The following is a 20,296-nucleotide window of genomic DNA, read 5'->3' as shown; positions in this document are numbered from 1 at the left end:
CTGTAAATGGGCCCAGAGCTGTTCCATGCATTCTGGCATGTGTGTCGCGTGTGCGGGTCTTGCTCGCTCTCGGTGTGCGTGTGTGATCAGGATGGCAAATGGGGGACTAGCATGCTTTTTCCTGCCCCTCAACAAAACGTCGAAAGTCTGATCGCTTGGCTTGAGTGTAATCCGCGCGTTAGGTGCCACGTCGCGGAGCACTTGCTCATAGCTGTTGACCACCTGGCAGCCAACTTGCCGCTTCGGGCGTCCCGGCATTCAGCTGTGTAGATGTTGAATATTTCGTGGGTGGCGGTGATGGCTACATGCGCGCGAAACTGCTTTCGCGAGGCCGACTTCGTCGACATCGGGCCCAAAGCCGAGCTTGAAGCTTCCGAACAGGACCACTGCTGCGGCGATTTGTGGCAGCGCGTCGTCGTCTCAGACCTGGGAGAGCGTGTGGGACATCTGTTGCGATGGCTTAATTACGGCCGGTGATGATGCCTACACTGCGGAACCGTGCACGGATTGGGGCATTGTGAATGAACTAAGTGGCGAGAGCGATTTGGGGGAATCGTATTGTGAGAACGACGAGAGTTTGGAGCCAGTGCCTCAAGCAGTTTATGCCACGGGCCTCGGTGAACGAGCACCCTGCCGTTTTAAATGAACCCAAGACCGCCCTTATCGCTTCTGCTCTTTGAAACACATGCATCACGGACTTTTTGGGGCAAAAAAAAAAAGTTTGTGTTCTCACTCACAACTTTTCTTAAAAACTGTGTTTCATTTATTACGAACTTCAGGATACAGCGAACGAATGAGGTGTCAGGCTCAGGTTCGTTATAAGCGGGCTCGACTGTATTGCACGCTTGCTCAGAAGTGTTTTTTTTTTTAACTATCACTTTGCCATTGCTCTTCATCTGAAGTGCCACAGTTTATTAGAAGCACATCTGTTTAATTAAAAAACAGCCAACACTTCTTACCAGGTGTGGACATCTTTTTTTAACTGTCATTACTAGCTGCACCAGCTGAAAGCTGCTCTGCAGTGGTGACATTACATAAAGGGTCGCCTTCAAGCCTCCTTATATGAAATCATTGAAACCTAGCTTATACAGAAGCCAAGGAAGGTATAGAGGATGTTAATTGTGCTCTTTTATTGGCACTGTAGTAGTAATTGTGACATAAGTGTGAAAAAAAACCAAGACGAAAAGACAACTTTGTACCTGCAGTAAGCAGACCTACAACCCTCAGATTACATGCCCGATCATTTAACCTATTTAAACTACACTGCCAGGTATGGGATTTCTATGTACTGTACAAGGATTTGCTTTTAATGTCATAGTATAACAGAGCTCAGTTGACAGAAATGGTGCCAGCTTTGTTTGTTAAAGTGAACTGTAAAATAGAATTGTTTTTCTGAGAGCAGTGTCTCTATTTGAAGTATTTGGGGGTGTGCTTGCTTGTATTGTCAAATAAGCATCCAAAGTAGTGATAAGCGCTAGTTGGTTTAAGTCACTTGTGTTCATATTTGTAAAAAAAAAAGCAGATGCAGACATAAGGAACACATACTTATGACCAGTGCTTGTACTGTGAATGAAATTTTGAATTGTGTCTGCACCTGTTTTTTTCCTTCAAAAAAGCCGATGCAAACATAAGAAACACATACTTAGGACCAGTGCTCGTACTGTGTTTGAGTTTCTGAATTGTGTCTGCACCTGTTTTTTTTTTTTCACTACAAATATGAATGAAATACAATTGTTTCAGCAAATGTTCTGTACAAGTTTCTCAAAAGTTACACTAGTCCTAGGATTTTTTATAAGCTAGTGTGTTATTACTGGTTGTCTTCAATATTGTAATTAGATCATGCATGCAAAAGCAACCTTGCAAGCTGCGAGTGCATCTACCATGATTACAAGTCAACAAGCCAGTTTTTAAGATGATGTTACTCATGTGTAAATATCAGCCTTCTTAGGTAATGTATTAGATTGGGCCGAATTACTGTACATGTGCCACACTACCTTTAAAAACTGTACATGCTTACCTTTACCAAAATGTCAAACATCATACCAGTGTGGTATGTTTGGCTTGTGCTTTCTGCAGTATAGCTTGACACTGGGATGCTGATCTGGGAAAAATTATGCTTAGTAAGTCCCTTGAACCTGCTGTCATGGGCACACACAGTGCTTTCTACAAGAGTGATAAAACTCCCATCCCCCCCCTAGCATCCAACATTCCTTCTTGAAACAGTAATTTCTAAACAATTTCACATGAAGACAAACTTTTATTAACTTGATGTTTCTTAGATTCGCTTGCGAATTTCACACAAACATGTGGTACTTGTCAACTAGTGTATGTGGATGTCTGGATTCTCCACAGCAGTCAGGCACTTAGCAAGTCTTTCCTTTTCCATGGAGACATTGTAGAGGACTTTTGGTGACTGTGAACAAAAGTGTAGCGAGAGGTCTTTTGTTAGCACTTGAACATTATACTACTAGCACTGCAAGTTTACCTTCCGACTTGTACCAGCTCAGTGTGTAAAATGCAGCCATTCTGCCTGGCAAGCACACTGTGCGCGAGATATTTGGCGCTGTAGCCAGGAAAGTCACATCGCCCGTCACCTGCCAAGTCAATTAGCAAATCACCAAGTGTATCCACCATGGCTGCTTGTTTTTTGAGGGCGAGCTAGAAAAACAGGTGGCACAATGCATAGGTATCTTTTAGTATTCCACAGTATAATCAGGGGGTGAAAACTCTCTGTACATCCCATGTATTTGCTCTCGGCAGCGGAAGCGTCGCTTTTACCACTCGCGGTTGCCGGGCATTTTATTAGAAATACATCACAAACTGAAAATTTCTTTCATGATGTCACTGGTGAGATCCCTGAATAGAGGGAAAGGACAGAAAATTGATAAGAGGCTTGCCGCAAAAGCGCAAGCCCTTCTTTCTCACTTCGCATGCAAGCGAAATGCGCTCGTGCCTTCTAGCAGGAACGCTGGCCGCTTGGGCAATTCGGGCATAAAATTTTGGTAGTGTTTTTTAAAATTTTGTTCGTCTTTCTGAAGAGGGGAAAGTTGAGCAGACTGATTTCACAGTAAAACAAAACTCAATCGACATAAATGAAATGTTTTTTTTATTGCATGTCTTGCATAAAAGAACAGGTACATACACGTAGTGCGAAAGTGTCAATCTATAAATCCAGCTTCTATTTACAACTGACATATGGATATAATGAGCAAAGGTTGAACCCCATATCCGAACCAATCTGAAAATTGTCAACAATCGCGGGTAGGACACATTGTATTTGACTCAATCATGTTTATTATGACGATGAGCATCGAAATGGAGTACCAAACGAGAAGTTCAGAGGCACGAAGAGGCTTAAAGCAATCATAGGTTCCTGAAGAAAGAACGTCGCTGGAAACACTGCTTTGGCAAGTTCACTTGTCCGCATGAAAACAACAGCGTTGCCTTGACGAAGAAAAGTTCACTTGTCAAAACGTTGCCTCCATCGACATTCTCTGTAATAATACGTAGAAGCATTTAGTTCACCACGTGTATTCGAGTGACACTATTAGAAGTAAGGACTAACAAATTTTGAAACCATGGCTACAAGAATTTCATTAGCAGGAAGTCGCCTATAATTATTTGACATCATTTGAACTAGTCGCCAAAAGTAAAAGAAGCTGAAACTATGTAGCCAAGCCAACTCGAGTTCAAGCCTTTCAATAAACCCATTTTCTCGACAGGAGCTAGGCTGTCTTCACCAATTAGTCAAGCGACACTGCACTTCTCTCAGTCCAGTCAGGCTTGCAGAGAACTATGTTTACTCATATGTACTCATGCAAAATCAATACCTGCTCCAATAATTAGTCCAAGCTCTTGTGCTGACTCGTTGCTTTTAAGAAACGTTGAAAAACCTTGGCGGAACTCGAAATCCCCAGGTTAGCACACCGCAAAGCTGTGGAAAACATGCGTTGGCCGATTAACCATCTTCGATGAATGCATGGGTTACTTGTTAGGCGTAACTCACTGCGGTCCATTTTCTGCCCGTCACAACTTGCCGTCTTTCTTTCCCATTGTGGACACAGCAACCGAACGAGATAACTGAGCGAGATCCAGCTTCTAATATCGCTGAGTGAGAGGCAAGAAGAAGCGGAGGCAAGCGCTATGAACGCAAGTCAATCACTTTCCGCGCTTCACCTGATTTAAAATTCATGCAATAAGGAATAAGAAAAAACATATAAACAAAAGAGAAGTTCTTTATGGGGCGTCGATTTTTTTTATTTGTAAAAACTTGTGATGGCCAATAAATGCGAACATTCACATTAAACTCACTCCATTCAACTGGACCTTAGGATTCCCAGCAACCGCTACGAGCGTGCATGTTCTTTAAAACTGAAACTAGCTCCGAGTTTCCAGGGCCTGGTATAATAGAAATGATGTTTCATGCCAACATGCCCACGAGTATTTCACCACGGCTACATTTTTACCACTGTACAAATTCATCAACTCATCAGTTCAATCATGAGTAGTCGTATTACACAGTAAGATAAATAATGCAGTATGCTAAAACTATTTGTAAAACTGTGTTTTTTTTCCCGATGACTGGTTTCTAAACATAAACATTAGCATGCAAAAATATTAAGCTTCTCTTTCGCATTGCAACCATAAAATCAGATGGGCTAGTTTTGTGCAACTTTTAGACAAAATGATTTCATGGTCTGAATTTAGATAACATTGACAGAGATATACAGAAGGAAGCAAATGCTTTGCAATGTGCGAATCGATGGCAAAGTTATGATAAAAAAAGTAAGATTCACCTGTAATGCAAGAGCAGTATAAGCATTTGTGTTCACGCTGCCTAATATGCCTACAAGTTTTGCTATAGTTATATTTATATGTTGATCAATAAGTGCACCTGTTTTACTGCAGGGAGCAAGTAGGCCCTCTGGTAGTTGTAGAAGGCACACTCCGTGATGATCTGAGCACCAAGGCATCGGATGGTTGTGGCCACCACACAGCATGAGTAGAGCATGCCAGCAGCCAGGAGGAAGTTGCCGGCTCCAGCTCCACTACCTCGAACAAGTTGCTGGCTTCTCCACCAGAGCTTGTGTAGTCGCTCGCACACCCGCCCTATAACGTCCAGAGTTCCCATGACACTGAAGTTCAGGTTGCCAACTGCTTGGCCACATATGGTGCAGTTAATGAGGAGTTCTCGAAGGTAGCTCTCAAACACAATGAACTTTCGTTCCCAGGGAAAGGGCTCTTCCACCGTTAGAACTCCAGTGCTCTTGCTTTGATGGGCACTGCAGATGAACGACCCCACAAAACATGTTGGTGCTTGTGTGTTACTCAGTATTGCACAATGGACAAGTCACATGGCTTGGTTGAAAAAAAGACGTGAAAAGGTTAAGGCTTCATTTTTCTTTTCTAGACATAATATTAATGAGAACTAACCTACCATAATGCCATAAAAAGTATAGGGGACACTAATTATAGTAAATGCAATGTAAATAAGAAGAAATTGAGGTGAATGAAAGAATTGCTTGCCAGGAGCTGGGCATGAACCTGCGACCGTCACTTAACTTATCTGATGCTCAACCAAATAAGCTAACACTGTGGTTATTCCGTCGTCCTCTTTATGCAGTATATATGTATATTTACAAGTGGCAGTGTGAGTCAACGCTACTAGCAACCATGGCGACAAGTGTGAAACTTTTTATGTCTGCTAGTGTCGCGTAGCACGTTGTGGCGCTGATTGACACACCCACGTATAAGTGCACATATATCCCCCGTAAAGTGGACGAGGGAATGGCTGCCGCAATAGCTCAGTTAGTAGAGCATCAGATGTGTTATTTGAAGTGCACATGTTCAGTCCCAGCTCACGAAAAGCAATCTTTTCAAACACCTTTATTTTTTCACGTTTACATTACATTCACAACTAATGTCCCCTATATTTTCTTTGGCATTATTGTTCATTAGTTCTATTAATACGGCTTGGTTAGGTTAGTGGTAACTGACATACAATTATGCACAGCAAGTATAGGGGATGTTATTAAAGTAATTGTAATATAACTGTGACGAGGTATTCATCTCAATCGTTATGTTGCCTGTAGCAAGTGTTGTGTTGCTTAGCATTTGGGTGAAGGAAAAATTAAGGAGGAAGCATTGCACAATGCAACAAAGTATATATATAAAAAAAGCCACACCCACCAATGCAAGGCTTCCTTTGACCCCTACTTCTTCAATACGAGATAGCCTCGATTTTTTTTTCCAACTGACACGAATAAAATAAGACTTTTTAGTGTTCTTGATTCGTACGGACTGCCCTTCTTGCATTTCACCTTGCAACACATCTACTAATCAGTGCTAATGCCAGATAACCTTCGAGAGGAGTTGCCGAGGTCAATCAGTAGAGTGAGCACCGTGATGTCAACTTGGTGTCAGCATGCAGTCACCTCCAAAAATACTACTACAATTTTTTTATTGTTTATGGTCTCGATTAACGTAATTTCTCTAAATACTTCTTAGTGTTCACTGATTATCAGTGCACTGCAGATAATTTAAGTGGCCGATATAGGTAGTGTCCTTGCAGTGACAGATTCAACTATAATGTTGACAATTAGCTACAGCTCAATCCTGCACTAGTGAAAGATGCATTCTCGATGGCATCAGGAGGAAAAGCACTGCTAGAAAGCTTGCAGCTTTTAGGAGTCATGATGCAAGACGAATACCTGTATTTACAGTGTTTATTATTACATTGTGCTGTAGCAGAAATGCTAATGCAGCTTCAGTTAACCATTGCAGGGACCCTTTAGGTGCATCTCTTCGCAAACAGCTGAGAAAACGTAATTGGTGCACTGTATTATAATAATAGCCGGAAATGCGGCACAAGTTTGCTGTCACAAAACAGTCACTCCATGAGCTAAGTCTAGAATTGTTTGGAAGTGTTATATAAAGTAACTGGCAATGTCTTATACAAAAAAAGTAGATGTACATATTAGCACACGATTACTGTGTAAGTAGTGTCACATGAAATCATTTTACTGTTTCTTTGTGTTCACAGTGCAACTGCTTTGGTAGGTGGCAGCCCGTTGTAGATGCTGCGTAGAATTTAGTCGTACATATGTGCCAGTGTGCCCCTCATTTGGTGAACATCTGAAAACATGTGCTTGTAATAAAAGAAAATGTTCATCATAAATCACCCTGTGCTTTCATGTGAAATAAGTTTTACTGCTGGGCCTAAGCGCATAGGAGATCATTGCAGGAGAACGTGGTCTCCTATGCTCTTCGTTATCTCGTTAGTGGTTGTGGCAACATCTAAAAACACTACTGTATTATAGAGCATCATGATTGCAAATGAGTAGCAACATTCTTCATTGCTGTTCTCATAGAAATCCTCTTGTCTAGCTAATGTCAATAAAGAGGCTTTATAAATCTGCTTGTATAGTTGAACTCCTATATAAGATACACTCATATAAGAGACAAAGTGTTCTGGCAAAGATACGTGAATTATCATGAAATACTCCAGAGCGAACTAGCTCAGGCTGACCTCTCTGCAGTCTAATAAATTCTCACTACTACTCTGAGGTAAAAAGTTTCAGGGAACTAAGGGGCTTAACTTCCTTTGTTTCAAACTTGGATGGGCTGACACAAACCCAGAGAATAACTTTCTCAAGTGGTGGTTTCAGTATGTGAACCAGTTTGTGACTACATGTCTATCATATGTTAAAGATCACTGAATTACTCAGCGTCTGATAATGTTAAAAAGTTAAACTTTGTTGTTTGTCTACCAAAGTTCAGGTATTACAAGCAGACTTTGCCTGCTTGTAATACCTGCAGAAACTCTCGCTGAATGAGTGGAAGTATGCGACTTCAACTTCAGCAGCTGGCTTTTCTTCCTCAGCAGTGAAAGATCCGTTCATTTAGTCAGATGTTCCAACAGCTGGCTTTTCTCTAGCAAGGGAAGATTCATTCATTCGGACAGGTGTTGAGCCATCAAGAGGCCTGAAACCTGCTGGGAGCTGTGGGGCTGAAGCAACATCGGCTCAGGCTGCTACTGCTGCTTCATGTGATGAAGCACCACATTATGTCTGCGCTGCAGCTTCTGTGGTGAAGGAAGCTGCTGTCTGTGTATTGGCCAAAACGAGCACCTTCAGGGATCATGTTCACCTGCATAGCTGAGATGGTTATGATACACTCAAATAAAAAAAAACTTCGATTGTTGTCATGCCCAATTGTTCATCATCATGCATTATTTTCTGCTAGTTTTCTTTGTTTAGGAGCTTATGTGTGAATCCTATAACTGTGTGAATCTCTCACTAGATAAGTTCTCACTTATCTAGTGAGAGAAGTCTAGCTGTACTATTCGAGGAGCTAGAGGGTGTTAAAGGGGATATAATAGGGCTCAGTGAGGTTAGGAGGACAGATGAGGCCTATACTGTGCTACAGAATGGGCACGTCCTTTGCTATCGGGGCTTGGCAGACAGAAGAGAACTGGGAGTGGGGTTCCTAATTCACAGAAACAAAGCTGGCAACATAGCTGGCAACATAGAGGAATACTATAGCATTAATGAAAGAGCGGTAGGTATTGTAATTAAACTGAATAAAAGATACAAGATGAAGGTAGTACAGGCTTACGCGCCTACATCCAGCCATGATGACGCTTCAGTTGAAATCTTCTATGAAGACGTGGAATCGGCAATGAGTAAGGTAAAAACACAGTATACTATAGTGATGGGCAACTTTAATGCAAAAGTAGGGAAGAAGCAGGCTGGAGACCAGGCAGTAGGAGATTGTGGCGTCGGCACTAGAAACGCCAGAGGAGAGCTACTAGTAGAATTCGCAGAACGCAATAATTTGCGGATTTTTAATAATTTCTACCGAAAACGAGAAAACCGCAAGTGGACATGGAGGAGCCCTAATGGCGAAAATAAGAACGAAATAGACTTTATAATGACTGCACACCCAGGAATCGTGCAGTATGTGGAAGTGGTTGGCAAGGTACGATGCAGTGACCATAGAATGGTACGGTCTCGAATTCGCCTAGACTTGAAGAAGGAACGACAGAAACTGATACGCAAGAAGCCAATCAATGAGCTATCACTGAGAGGGAAAGTACAGGAATTCAGAGTGTCGCTGCAGAACAGGTACTCGACTCTTAGTGAGGAAACCAACCTTAGCGTAGATACAATGAATGATAATCTAACGAGTATCATTACGGAGTGTGCAGTGGAAGTTGGAGGCAGGGTAGTTAGACAGGACACTGGCAAGCTTTCCCAGGAAACGAAGAACCTAATTAAGAAGCGTCAAAGCATGAAAGTGTCAAGTACAACAGACAAAATAGAACTGGCAGAGCTTTCAAAGTTGATTAATAGGCGTAAAGTATGCGATGTAAGAAGGTATAACATGGAGAGAATTGAACACGCTCTGAAAAACGGAGAAAGCGTCAAAGCAGTGAAGAGGAAACTTGCGATAGGCAAAAGTCGGATGTATGCACTAAGGGACAAAGAAGGCAAAATAACTACCAATATGGATAGGATAGTTATAATAGCGGAGGAGTTTTACGGAGATCTGTACAGTAGCCGGGAAAATCACGACCTTAATACTATAAGAACTAGCAGTAACCCATATGACACCCCACCAGCAATGATAGAAGAAGTCATAAAAGCTTTGGAGAGCATGCAAAGAGACAAAGCTCCTGGTGAGAATCTGGTAACATCAGATCTGCTGAAAGATGGAGGACAGATTATGTTAGAAAAACTAGCCACCCTGTTCACGAGGTGTCTCCTGACGAGAAGAGTACCAGAGTCTTGGAAGAACGCTAACATCATCTTAATACATAAGAAAGAAGATGACAAGGACTTGAAGAATTACAGGCCGATCAGCTTGCTCACTGTAGTATACAAGCTATTTACAAAGGTAATTGCTAACAGAGTAAAGAAAACATTAGAATTCGATCAACCACAGGAACAAGCAGGACTTCGAACAGGCTACTCAACAATCGACCACATTCATACTATCAATCACGTAATAAAGAAATGCTCAGAATATAACCAATCACTATACATAGCCTTCATAAATTACGAGAAGGAGTTTGATTCAGTAGAAATATCAGCCGTCATGCAGACACTGCGGAATCAGGGCGTAGATGAAGTATATATAAACATTCTGGAAGAAATCTACAGGGGATCAACTGCTACCATAGTGCTTCATAAAGAAAGCAACAGAATACTAATCAAGAAGGGTGTAAGGCAGGGGGACACAATCTCCCCAATGTTATTTACCGCGTGCTTACAGGAGGTTTTCAGAAGCCTAGAATGGGAACAGTTAGGGATAAGAGTTAATGGAGAATACCTTAGTAACCTGCGCTTCGCCGAGGACATTGCATTGCTGAGTAACTCAGGGGACGAATTGCAACTCATGATTACGGCGTTAGACAAGGAGAGCAGAAAGGTGGGTCTTAAAATTAATCTGCAGAAAACGAAAGTAATGTACAACAACCTCGGAAAGGAGCAGCGCTTCGAGATAGGTAATAGTGCACTTGAAGTTGTAAAGGACTATGTCTACTTAGGGCAGGTAATAACCGCAGAGCCTAACCACGAGATTGAAGTAACTGGAAGAATAAGAATGGGGTGGAGTAAATTCGGCAAGCAATCTCAAATTATGACGGGTAGATTGCCACTATCCCTCAAGAGGAAGGTATATAACAGCTGTATCTTGCCGGTACTTAGCTACGGAGCAGAAACCTGGAGACTTACAAAGAGGGTTCAGCTTAAATTGAGGACGACGCAGCGAGCAATGGAAAGAAAAATGGTCGGTGTAACCTTAAGAGACAAGAAGAGAGCAGAGTGGATTAGGGGACAAGCTGGGGTTAAGGATATATATCATAGTTGAAATATAGAAGCGGAAATGGACATGGGCCAGGCATGTAGCGCGTAGACAGGATAACCGCTGGTCATTAAGGGTAACTAACTGGATTCCCAGAGAAGGGAAGCGGGTTAGGGGGAGGCAGAAGGTTAGGTGGGCAGACGAGATTAAGAAGTTTGCGGGTATAAATTGGCAGCAGCAAGCACAGGACCGGGTTAACTGGCGGAACATGGCAGAGGCCTTTGTCCTGCAGTGGACGCAGTCAGGCTGATGATGATGATTTGGTGATCATGCATTATGGCGTAAACAAATGAAGTAATGCAGTTATACAATTAATTTATTAATTAAAAAACATTGTGGTGCAAATATTTCTTGGCTTCGTTGTTTTCCTGCATAGTATGCCACAGCGTAAAGCTGCATGCTCATAATCGGCCCCGTAAGCAGCCATAAGCTTTTCGAATGAATTTCCCCAAGCACAATCGATTAATTAAACTAACCATCAATCGGCACGCTTTCCCTTGAAGGCTGCCTTTACGCATTCATAAAAATGCACTCACACCGGCAAATGAATGAACAAATAAAGTACAAAAGCATATGCCCTACAGTTGAAGCCTAAGCTTCAACGCACTTTGGATGCCGCCACTGCGAGACGATTTTCTGGCGCGCCGTGCTATTGCTATTCGGCATGAATAGAACACAAGCAATCGGGCCGTACCCCATCAACGCCGTCGAACACGTGTTGCACTATTGTGGGGTTTTCTTTGAGCTCATCATGCGGTACACGCATGCGATACACTTGAACCTGCATTTTTCAGCTGGCCCTACAATGTATACACTTGGGCAAAAAGGCAGCCTGTCATTTTATAATCAGTTCTGGAAATCGCGAATTGGCAAGTCTGTCAGCGTGTATATACTTATTGCGAAGTTGACCACATTGCATTGAAGAGACACAAAAGTTATAGTTATAATTAACGAGGTTACATACAATTTTTTAATGTACACGTGCGAACCGCATTTTCAGTGCGTGTCGCATGATTTGGATCAACTGTGAACTTACTTTTTCACCAGGAAGGAACAAAGACGGCAGTGCGTCTTTGAGGGGATGCCTCTCCACATCAATGCCGAATCGCGTTCGTTGGAATCGCGACCGCATAGGTGTAAATCTCACCGCCGATTCAAAACGCGCAATTCAATGCGCTACAGCCACTGATTGAGCCTGCTGCCTTTCCCAGGCACACGGCGTCGTATCTTCACTTGTCTCCAATCGCAGGACTTGCAGCCCACAACGCAGGTTACGCAGCAAGGGTGATTCATGGTGTCAACACAACAGCGTGATACCCACTACTAGTTTGCTCACATCAACATGGAGCGTGTGAAATTAATGCAAAAACGTTCCCCGTATGCCGTAAGTTCCAAAGCTGTGTTGTAAACTGTGATAGTGTTCTCTTTCTTTCTAAAAAAGTTCTTAGGCAAAGTAAATTATAAGGTGTTTTACAAATTACGAACATCATTTGTTCCCTGTTTATTAGAAAAGAAATGCCCGTTCTGCGCGTTCCACAGTCAATCAGGTCAGCTGAAAATGATGACGTCAATAGGGCAGATCGTGTCGCTTGGTGTGTGCGCGGTCACCTTTTATTTCTCTATGGCGCGGTTAAAAACTCGTTTGGCCGAGTCGCAGCGATCTGAAGCGATCTCGAGCGTTTCGCAGCTTTAAAGCATTGTAATAAATTACTCAGCTTACGCAGAGAGCTAAAATTGGTTTTTAAATTACCCTTAAGACTTGGTCTAGCAGCCCAAAGTGTTAGTGGAAAATTGCCAAAACCGTTTCAGGGCCCCTATAAGGCGTAGACATGAACAATGTTCGTAGACACTGGAGCGGAGGGTGATGAAGACTTCAGCAGGGCTATCTTGTAGGTAATGTCAGTCATCTGGCACAAGATGCGGTAGGGGCTCGAGTACCGGGAAAACAGTTTTTTAGAGAGACCAACATGCCGAGTCGTTGTTTACAACAACACAAGGGAACTTGGGGCAAAAGAAACGTCGCGATATTGTGCGTCGTAACGTTGCTTCTCTTCCTCTTGCGATGCTAAGAGGTGCTTCCAAGCGACTTCTCCGCAATAGTTATAGTGCGAGGACAGAACGACGACACAGAGACAAGAAGGACACGAGCACTTGTGTCCTTTGTGTTTTTCTTGTCTTTGTGTGGTCAATCTGTTCTCGGGCTGTAACTATCGTCATGTCATACCAACTAGCCCAAGCTGTCGCGCTTCTAAGTTATGACTTCTCGAGCTTTGCGAGCTCTGGTGATAGTGTCACGGGCGTATTCAGTTGGCAAATCGACACCTGTCGGAAAGATGGGGTCGAAAGATAGAGTGGGGTCGTGACCAAGTAAGGGATAGAATGGTGAAAACCCAGTGGTATCGGGGCATGAGGAGTTATATGCAAATGTAACAAAGGACAATGCAAATTCCGAGTCAAGGTGGTCGGAGGGGACGTACATAGAGCATTGCAGTTAGAGTCCGGTTGAACCGTTCGGCAAGTCCGTTAGTCATGTGTGGTAGGCCGTCGTAAATTTATATTTGGTCTCGCAAGAGCGAAGCAGGTCGTCAATAACTCGGGACAGAAAATAATTTCCACCATCTGTGAGAAGTTGGCGTGGGGCACCATAATAAAGGATGACATCTTACAGAAGCAAATCGGCAACATCTGTGGCGCAGCTGGTTGGCAAAGCCATTGTGATGGCTTATCGGCTTGTCTGATCTGTGAGGACAGCTATCCATTTGTTTCCGGAGGTAGACGCAGGAAAAGGGCCTAGGAGGTCAAGACCAACTCGAAAGAAGAGGTCAGTAGGAAGATCAAAGTGGCTGCAGGAGTCCGGCAGCACTCGTAGGTTTTTTTTTTTTTTTTTTCTACATTGGCACTGGTTGCATGCGGCGACGTAGCAACGGACGCATTGATAAAGCCTGGATTGGTAAAGTCAGCGCTGAATACGGTCGCAAAGTCCAAGAACGACCAAGGTGATCAGCCGGTGGGATGGGGGCGTCATGGAGCTGGGCGGTAACATTTGAACGTAGGTGTGAAGGCACCGCAAAGAGCAGTTCGCACCGATTTGTGTTGGCATTGTAATGGGCCGCGTCTGCTGCCACCGGGTGGCACGAACCTTTTCGAGGCAAAAGTGTTCGGTTAACCAATAGCCGCTTAAAACCGGCTTGACTTGGCTGAAAACGTATGAACAGACGGCGATAGAATCGCCGTGTTGGACATTTTTTTGGGGACGTTTAGGTGGTGGGAACGAAAGGTCTAAAGTTCCTCACTAACTTATGAGGATCTTTACCGTGCGGTGGTTATTTATCCGTGGTCTTTGCTTGGCCGGAAGCCTTATGCATTCGCGAGAACCGCCTCTGCGCATGGATACGTGGTTTCGTTCTGTAGTACTGTCTATAAGCAATGTAGTAACGACTTGCCCGATCATGAACACCGTGTGTTATGCTATTTGTGAATGTATGCCGTACGTGTATGTCTGGTAAGTGCGTGTGTAGCGTAAGGATCGATGTGTCGCTTCGGTGAAGTGTATGCTTGCGCCAAAACTTTCATTGAAGCTTCTTCTTGCGTAACTGCGTGAGACAGATACGAAATGCACAAGTTGGAAGCGATGGAATATTACCAGTCGTTCACACGACGTTATTTTTTAAGTGGCTTAAATATGTTGTCGCCGATTACGATAATCGGTTTTCTAAGCTATGTCTTTTCTTGTGGGTGTATACAAAGAAAAAAAAAAGAAATAAAGTTGAAGATATGCTGGGAGCACTATAAATATTCGCTCAAAATTGCCACCTTAAGCGTCTTCTTAAAATTAAACAGTGCCGCAAGGTAGTCGTGTCTTGCGGTGAAGTGCACGCTGTGTATTGCGGTAAAACATACATATTGCGCGCGCTCGTGTTTAAATTGGAAATGTAGCACTGACATTGGGCCTCGTGTGTGCACCTAAATTGTACACGCGATATCCTCTGCCTCATCAGTGACGATGCGGCAGTCATTATCGTCATCATCTTCAGCTTGTGTAACAAGCACAGAACAATTTACCTAGTAAAATATATTTTGTGGCAGGCAATTCGCAAGGCATTCAGATGTTAGTTCATTGCAGGATTAATTCAAGATTGTTAAATGGCACCTTCAAATAAACGAAACATGCATATGAGAGGCTTCAGTCGTACTTCAAAATTTGTGCCATGCCTCAAATTGAAAATGATTATAAAGGAAATGTATGCTAAGGCTGGGTGTAGATTACCATTCACAATTCAATTACCATTCATATTTTAGAAACTTAGAAAATTTGTAGCTCATGTTTTCCTATCGAGTAAGCACAAAAATAACTGTTGAAGAATGGTCTACAATTACTCACACAGTTTGCAAGAAATAGATCTTTGAAACGTATGCCGTGCCAGAACTAAGTGCAAGGTGGTTAGAGGAAACTGGTTATGACCCGACATAATAGCGCATGTTCGGACGTTTTACATGGGCTGCTTGTTGGCAAAATGGGGTGAGAATTAGGTAAGTGCCTGCAGGGATCTGCACCAAGAGACGAAATCTGCTACATCTTTTTCATAAATTTCATTATTTGTGTCAAGCATGCGTGCACTCTTCGTTGTTGTGTTCTCTCAGGGAGCAAGTATATGGCATACGCTTGAAATCCATACGTTACACCTGCGATTTGAAGATGTTATCACAGTAAACATGAACGTGCAATGTAGTTGAAAACGTTGCTGGGCACCAACTTTCTTAACAATCTGAACCCGCTTATACTACAAAAGTTACCACGTGACTTCAGCCAAATAGTTTCTAACTGTTGTGGTTACTGTCAGATAAAAGTAATAATGAGCTAGTTGTGCTTGGACAACAGTCTTGCTTTACTGTATTATAATACAGTAATTTAGTACCTGCATATAGAACTGACCACTTAGTTATTTTTTTTTATTTGTGGTACGTCCTATTTGTTACAGTTTACTTCCAAAATATTTCATACAAGGTGGTTGAGTTTTAAGTCCATACAGTGGGCAAATTTTATCAGCAGTACCGCATGCTGTACAATCACTTTTACTTCTCTTAGAAAGCATGGTGTGCCACTATTCCGGTATGTCTCGGCTGGGCTTCTCGACCTCGACGACTGTACATGTCGAGCAGTTTGCCAAGTGTAACTACTTACTCCCCCGTAACTCTAAATTTTGTCGAGCCATAATAAATAATTGGCAGTAAGGACCAGTTACAAAACACTTTTTTTATGAAGTGCTCATTAATCGGGGACCTAACAATTCTGTACATAAACGATGACAGCAACCACTTCTCCACAGATTGAACGTTTAGGTGGTACTAATAAAAGCATTAATATAATCAGACTTTTTTTTTTTTGAAAGTAAATACAATGCATAAATAGTCTTACCAGTCTGTGATTCAATATTGTAGCTAAACTATCGTTGAAAGCCAGAGTCATTTACAAATGCCATGTGAATTCCCGGAAAGTGCTAGGTAGCTTTATATAAATTGGGGATGTCTGCAAAAAAGCAAAAAGCCTACGTTTATGTTGAACAGAAGTCCAAGTGAACATGCATGCACATGTTCATGAACTAGTTCCCTGTAACATGTGGTGCAACAGCTCTAGCTTAAAAGCTTCAGGCAGCTTTTAAGCTGCTCCAAAAAGATTTTAGTTGCACCAGAAGCTCCGGATATGCCTTTCATGAGTCATGTCACTGTGCCTGTTGAGTCTTTAAAAAAAACAGGTTTGAAGGGGATGCTAAAAATTTTTTTTGAAGGGGTGAGTAGCAGAGAGCATTAACTTATTAAAGTCTTCAATTTTATTATGTTAGCTCTGAGGCTTGCAGGTATGTTAAATGAGCATGGTCATATGAGTAACACCTCATAGGTCAATAATTTTTGGGTTGACAGCAAGGTATGAAGAGACAGGATTATGAAAATTGCAGAAGTAGAAGTAATGAAGTTGTCGAGAAGACTTTGTTAACAGTACAATTACAGGCTTCACGCACAATTTGCTTTCCAGCAGGGTGAATTTACTTTTGCTGATGCTTCCGATGGCATCATTGCACTTCATAAGCACTGGTTTTATGCACTGCACGTGACGATCTTGTTTTTTCAAGGTTTATGTACTGATTAAAAAGTATAGGATCAAGAAACTTACATGCTGTCTTAAGGCATAATCAGGCTCACCATAGAGGTAATTGGTGACATTTTAGTGAGTTGTATGTGGGAGGTCTGTGTACATAATATCATAGTAATTTTGCAATGCTGTAGCTTTATTTGTGTAACGAGTGAAGCTTCTTTTCCTGTTAAAAATTTCTGCCAAGCAAACAAGTTCCAACAGTAGGATTTGCCCTTGGGTAAAGCAGGTGGTAAGAGTGAGCTTATTCAGAAGCCCTTCAAGAGTACCCACTAAAGGAATTAGTACCTATAGGGCAAAAATTCCAGTGCACCAAGAAGGGCAAGAGAGGACGGTGCAGGTTAACATTTCAGGGGGGTATCTCCTGGACATCATCCTTCTCTAGCCACAAGCTTGTATGGCCAATGTTTAGCAGACTCCTAGTAACATAAACTAGGTATGAATGTTGCTTCTCTATTGCAAGATGACACACCATATACCTATTGAGAGTCTCCTCACCACAAGCCCTTACATTAGCCTAAAAATATTTTTTTCTACGGTGCCCTTTTTTTGTCGTAAACAGTTTTCTGAAGCAACAATATGCACATTGTGACAGTCTAGGTGGTGACCACAGTGATGGCTCCCGCCATCACGATGTATACTCCAGTCAAAATGTAAGACACTGCAAAATCCTTGTCCTGTGTGCGTGCATACGACCTTGAACATGCAAGCAGTGACCACTTCTCTTGTGTTCTCTGCACTGGCGCATGCTTGTTGCACACCTGTTCAAGATTGTGACAATGAAATTACCTAGTTCTGGCAATGCTGTCTCAGAGGTAAGACTGTGTACACCCTTAGGAACACCATGGTGGAGCGAGCAGAGATTCATATCAAATGTAGTAATAAACTGGCAACACCATGGTGATATAAGCACACTTGCATTAATTTATTACATTTTTATTGAGGCAGACATCACACAGCTAAGCCTAGTTGTGATCTCTTTTCATTATTGTCTACATAGTTTTCCCGTTGGTCACAGCACAGGAAGAAAAATTTCTCTGTGGGAGCACCATATTTTAAGCTTGCATGACTCCAATGAAGCACTGTACGAACAGATATATTGAAAATGTCAATACTTCGGGTCCTATAAATGGTGAACTGGTTGTCACATTCAGCCGGTGATCCTGCAGGAGCTTTAGCATATACTCTAAGGTCATTTTGCATCAACAATGCCACATACAATAGTTTAACAATGGTTGTTAATGGGCAAGATGATGCATAGCTTCAGTGAGGTAATTAAGCTAAGGGGGAAAATTATAGATGCCTAAGCACCACTGGAAAAATGAAAAAGCACAGAAAAAGAGCATCGGTCACAGCTGAACTACAGAAATATTTACACTGCACCACACATTCGCATCGTCTAGAATTTTCCCTAATAATTTTATACCAACCTGCCTAGCAGCAAGTACTTCTAGGGTAATAAAGTGCAGAATGACACTTGCATAAGACAGGGAACAGGACGCGAGTTAACTGCCATCTATCTTTGTTTGTGCAGGGTGTCTACCGACCTGGGAAAGTCGGGGAATTGGGGCCTTGCTGGAAAACTGCAGGAACTTTGGTAAAACCTGGCTAATTCATGGAAACTGGCGGCAGTCTGTGCCACCATCACAAAAATAAGCATTACCGTTGATCAATACTCAAAAAGTCACTCCTTCGACTGCAACTACAGTGAACAGCTAGAAGAGGCCTAAAAAAAGGCAATGCATAACTGTTTCTTCTTAGTGTACAAACAAAAGGATACACCGACCAAAATAACACAAAGTTTACAGATGTTTAGGCACCTGATATTGTTCTGAATGACAGCCATAAGAAAGGTACATCGTATTTAAGTATGACTAGGTGCGGGATGTAAGCACCGATGGTCAGCGTTCCATAAATCTTATTGAGTATATGTGCAGCTGTGTGAATGTGCAGGGATTCCAGGTGCTGGCATGATGCAAGCTTGTTTTCTTTGACCAGAACACGGTTGCTTGACCAGTCAATTTGAAAGCCTGTATATTCCGCATGTTCAGCGAGGGCATCCAAGGCCACCCATTATTTGGTGACTTCATTTTGAACTGTTGTGTTGTTTAACTCTTTCATTGAAATCACAGGTCTCATAGACTGACATGTTGTCACACTCGTGGCAGATTACAGTGTAAAGAAGACTACAGAAAGTTTGCTCGGCAGCTTATTCTTCCCATTGACTAAAGCATTCCTTAGCTTCCACGTTGGTACATGCACTATTTTGATGTATGTTCCTTCTACATATCACATATCATATCTGACTTTCCAAGCACAGCATTTCTCACATCGGTAAATTTGTGCATATTTGTCGTGGCCACAAATTTGGCTTGGCTTGAAGGCCTTTTAGTTTGGTGCTTATGTTAGAACTGCCATCACAAGAGGTTTGGTGGGCTATGTCTTGCCTTGTATAATATTATTGCTATTATTATTATTATTGGCGATGCAGCTGCAAACGTCCTCCGCTATGCACTTATTGCAGATATTTCAAGAGTAGCACACTCTCTTCTCATTTAATTTCCTTGAGATGGTGTTATTAAATCCATGAGTATTTTTTATCATTATGTTCATAGAAGAGTACGTAAATGAAGGTAACCAAAACACGCAACTTAGCTTCACAAAAAAAGCCTAGTGGCTTTTTCAGCTTGCCTTTGTTGTACATAGCCTAGTCGCTCCTCACAACGGTGTTCATGCTGTCTGAGACGCATCTGGAAGCTAAGTTGCATGTTTTGGTTGCTGACAAGGAAGGCTTCTTTTAAATTCTAGATGGCTCTATGTATAATGATAAGGTAGCCACTGGTTTGGAAAAAAGCTGAATAAATCATTTTCTGAGCAACTGCAGCCAATCAATTTATGTGGATGGACATGCATCTTCACTTTCACATGCAAAGTCTGGTGTTCCCCAGGGATCAATCATGGGACCAGTTTTGTTTCTCATTTACATCAACGACATTGGACATGGTTTGTCATCTACTATCAAATTATTTACATACAACTACATCATTCATAGAAAAATTGACAGTACCTAAGCTAACGAGTCATTATAGTTGGACCCTAATAAACTCGCATTTTGGTGTCACCATGGCAAATTAACACTTCCAAAACGAAGGCCATGACATTTACAAGAGCACATAAAACAGAAATGAGTCAATATGAAATTCAAGCTCTCCCCATTGAAAAAGTATCCCTATTTAAGTATCTTGAATTTCATTTATCTTCTGACCTGCCTTAGAATAAGCG

The 20,296-nt window shown here is 42.2% G+C and overlaps 1 protein-coding gene and 1 long non-coding RNA gene across 8 annotated transcripts in view; one reads left to right on the top strand and one right to left on the bottom strand.

The window, feature by feature from the left end:
- The window catches only part of LOC119166761 (uncharacterized), a 50,498-nt gene extending 36,616 nt beyond the window's left edge, over nt 1-13,882 (bottom strand). For 3 of the 7 annotated variants that reach the window (XM_075882469.1, XM_075882475.1, XM_075882472.1), the window contains exons 1-2: nt 11,903-13,882; nt 4,895-5,282 (exon numbers count right to left, since the gene is read on the bottom strand). In XM_075882469.1, coding sequence (XP_075738584.1) covers nt 4,895-5,282; nt 11,903-11,961 — 447 coding nt within the window. In that variant the 5' untranslated portion in view covers nt 11,962-13,882. Of the gene's footprint in view, nt 1-2,017; nt 2,102-2,237; nt 2,414-2,485; nt 2,659-4,894; nt 5,283-11,902 lie in introns of those variants that run through there. The other 4 variants (XM_075882471.1, XM_075882473.1, XM_075882470.1 and 1 more) reach the window with 4 other exon arrangements.
- Nucleotides 13,883-14,129: 247 nt separating this feature from the next.
- Nucleotides 14,130-19,892, top strand: LOC142783825 (uncharacterized). The gene is made up of 2 exons (XR_012888492.1): nt 14,130-14,368; nt 18,549-19,892. It is a non-coding gene; the product is annotated as an uncharacterized LOC142783825 (long non-coding RNA).
- Nucleotides 19,893-20,296: the final 404 nt, after the last annotated feature.

The sequence above is a fragment of the Rhipicephalus microplus genome, unplaced genomic scaffold (genome assembly GCF_043290135.1).
Source record: "Rhipicephalus microplus isolate Deutch F79 unplaced genomic scaffold, USDA_Rmic scaffold_12, whole genome shotgun sequence".
In the NCBI taxonomy this organism is placed as follows: domain Eukaryota; kingdom Metazoa; phylum Arthropoda; class Arachnida; order Ixodida; family Ixodidae; genus Rhipicephalus; species Rhipicephalus microplus.
Note: the sequence above shows the minus strand (reverse complement) of the source record. Positions and strands in the feature narration are given on the sequence as shown.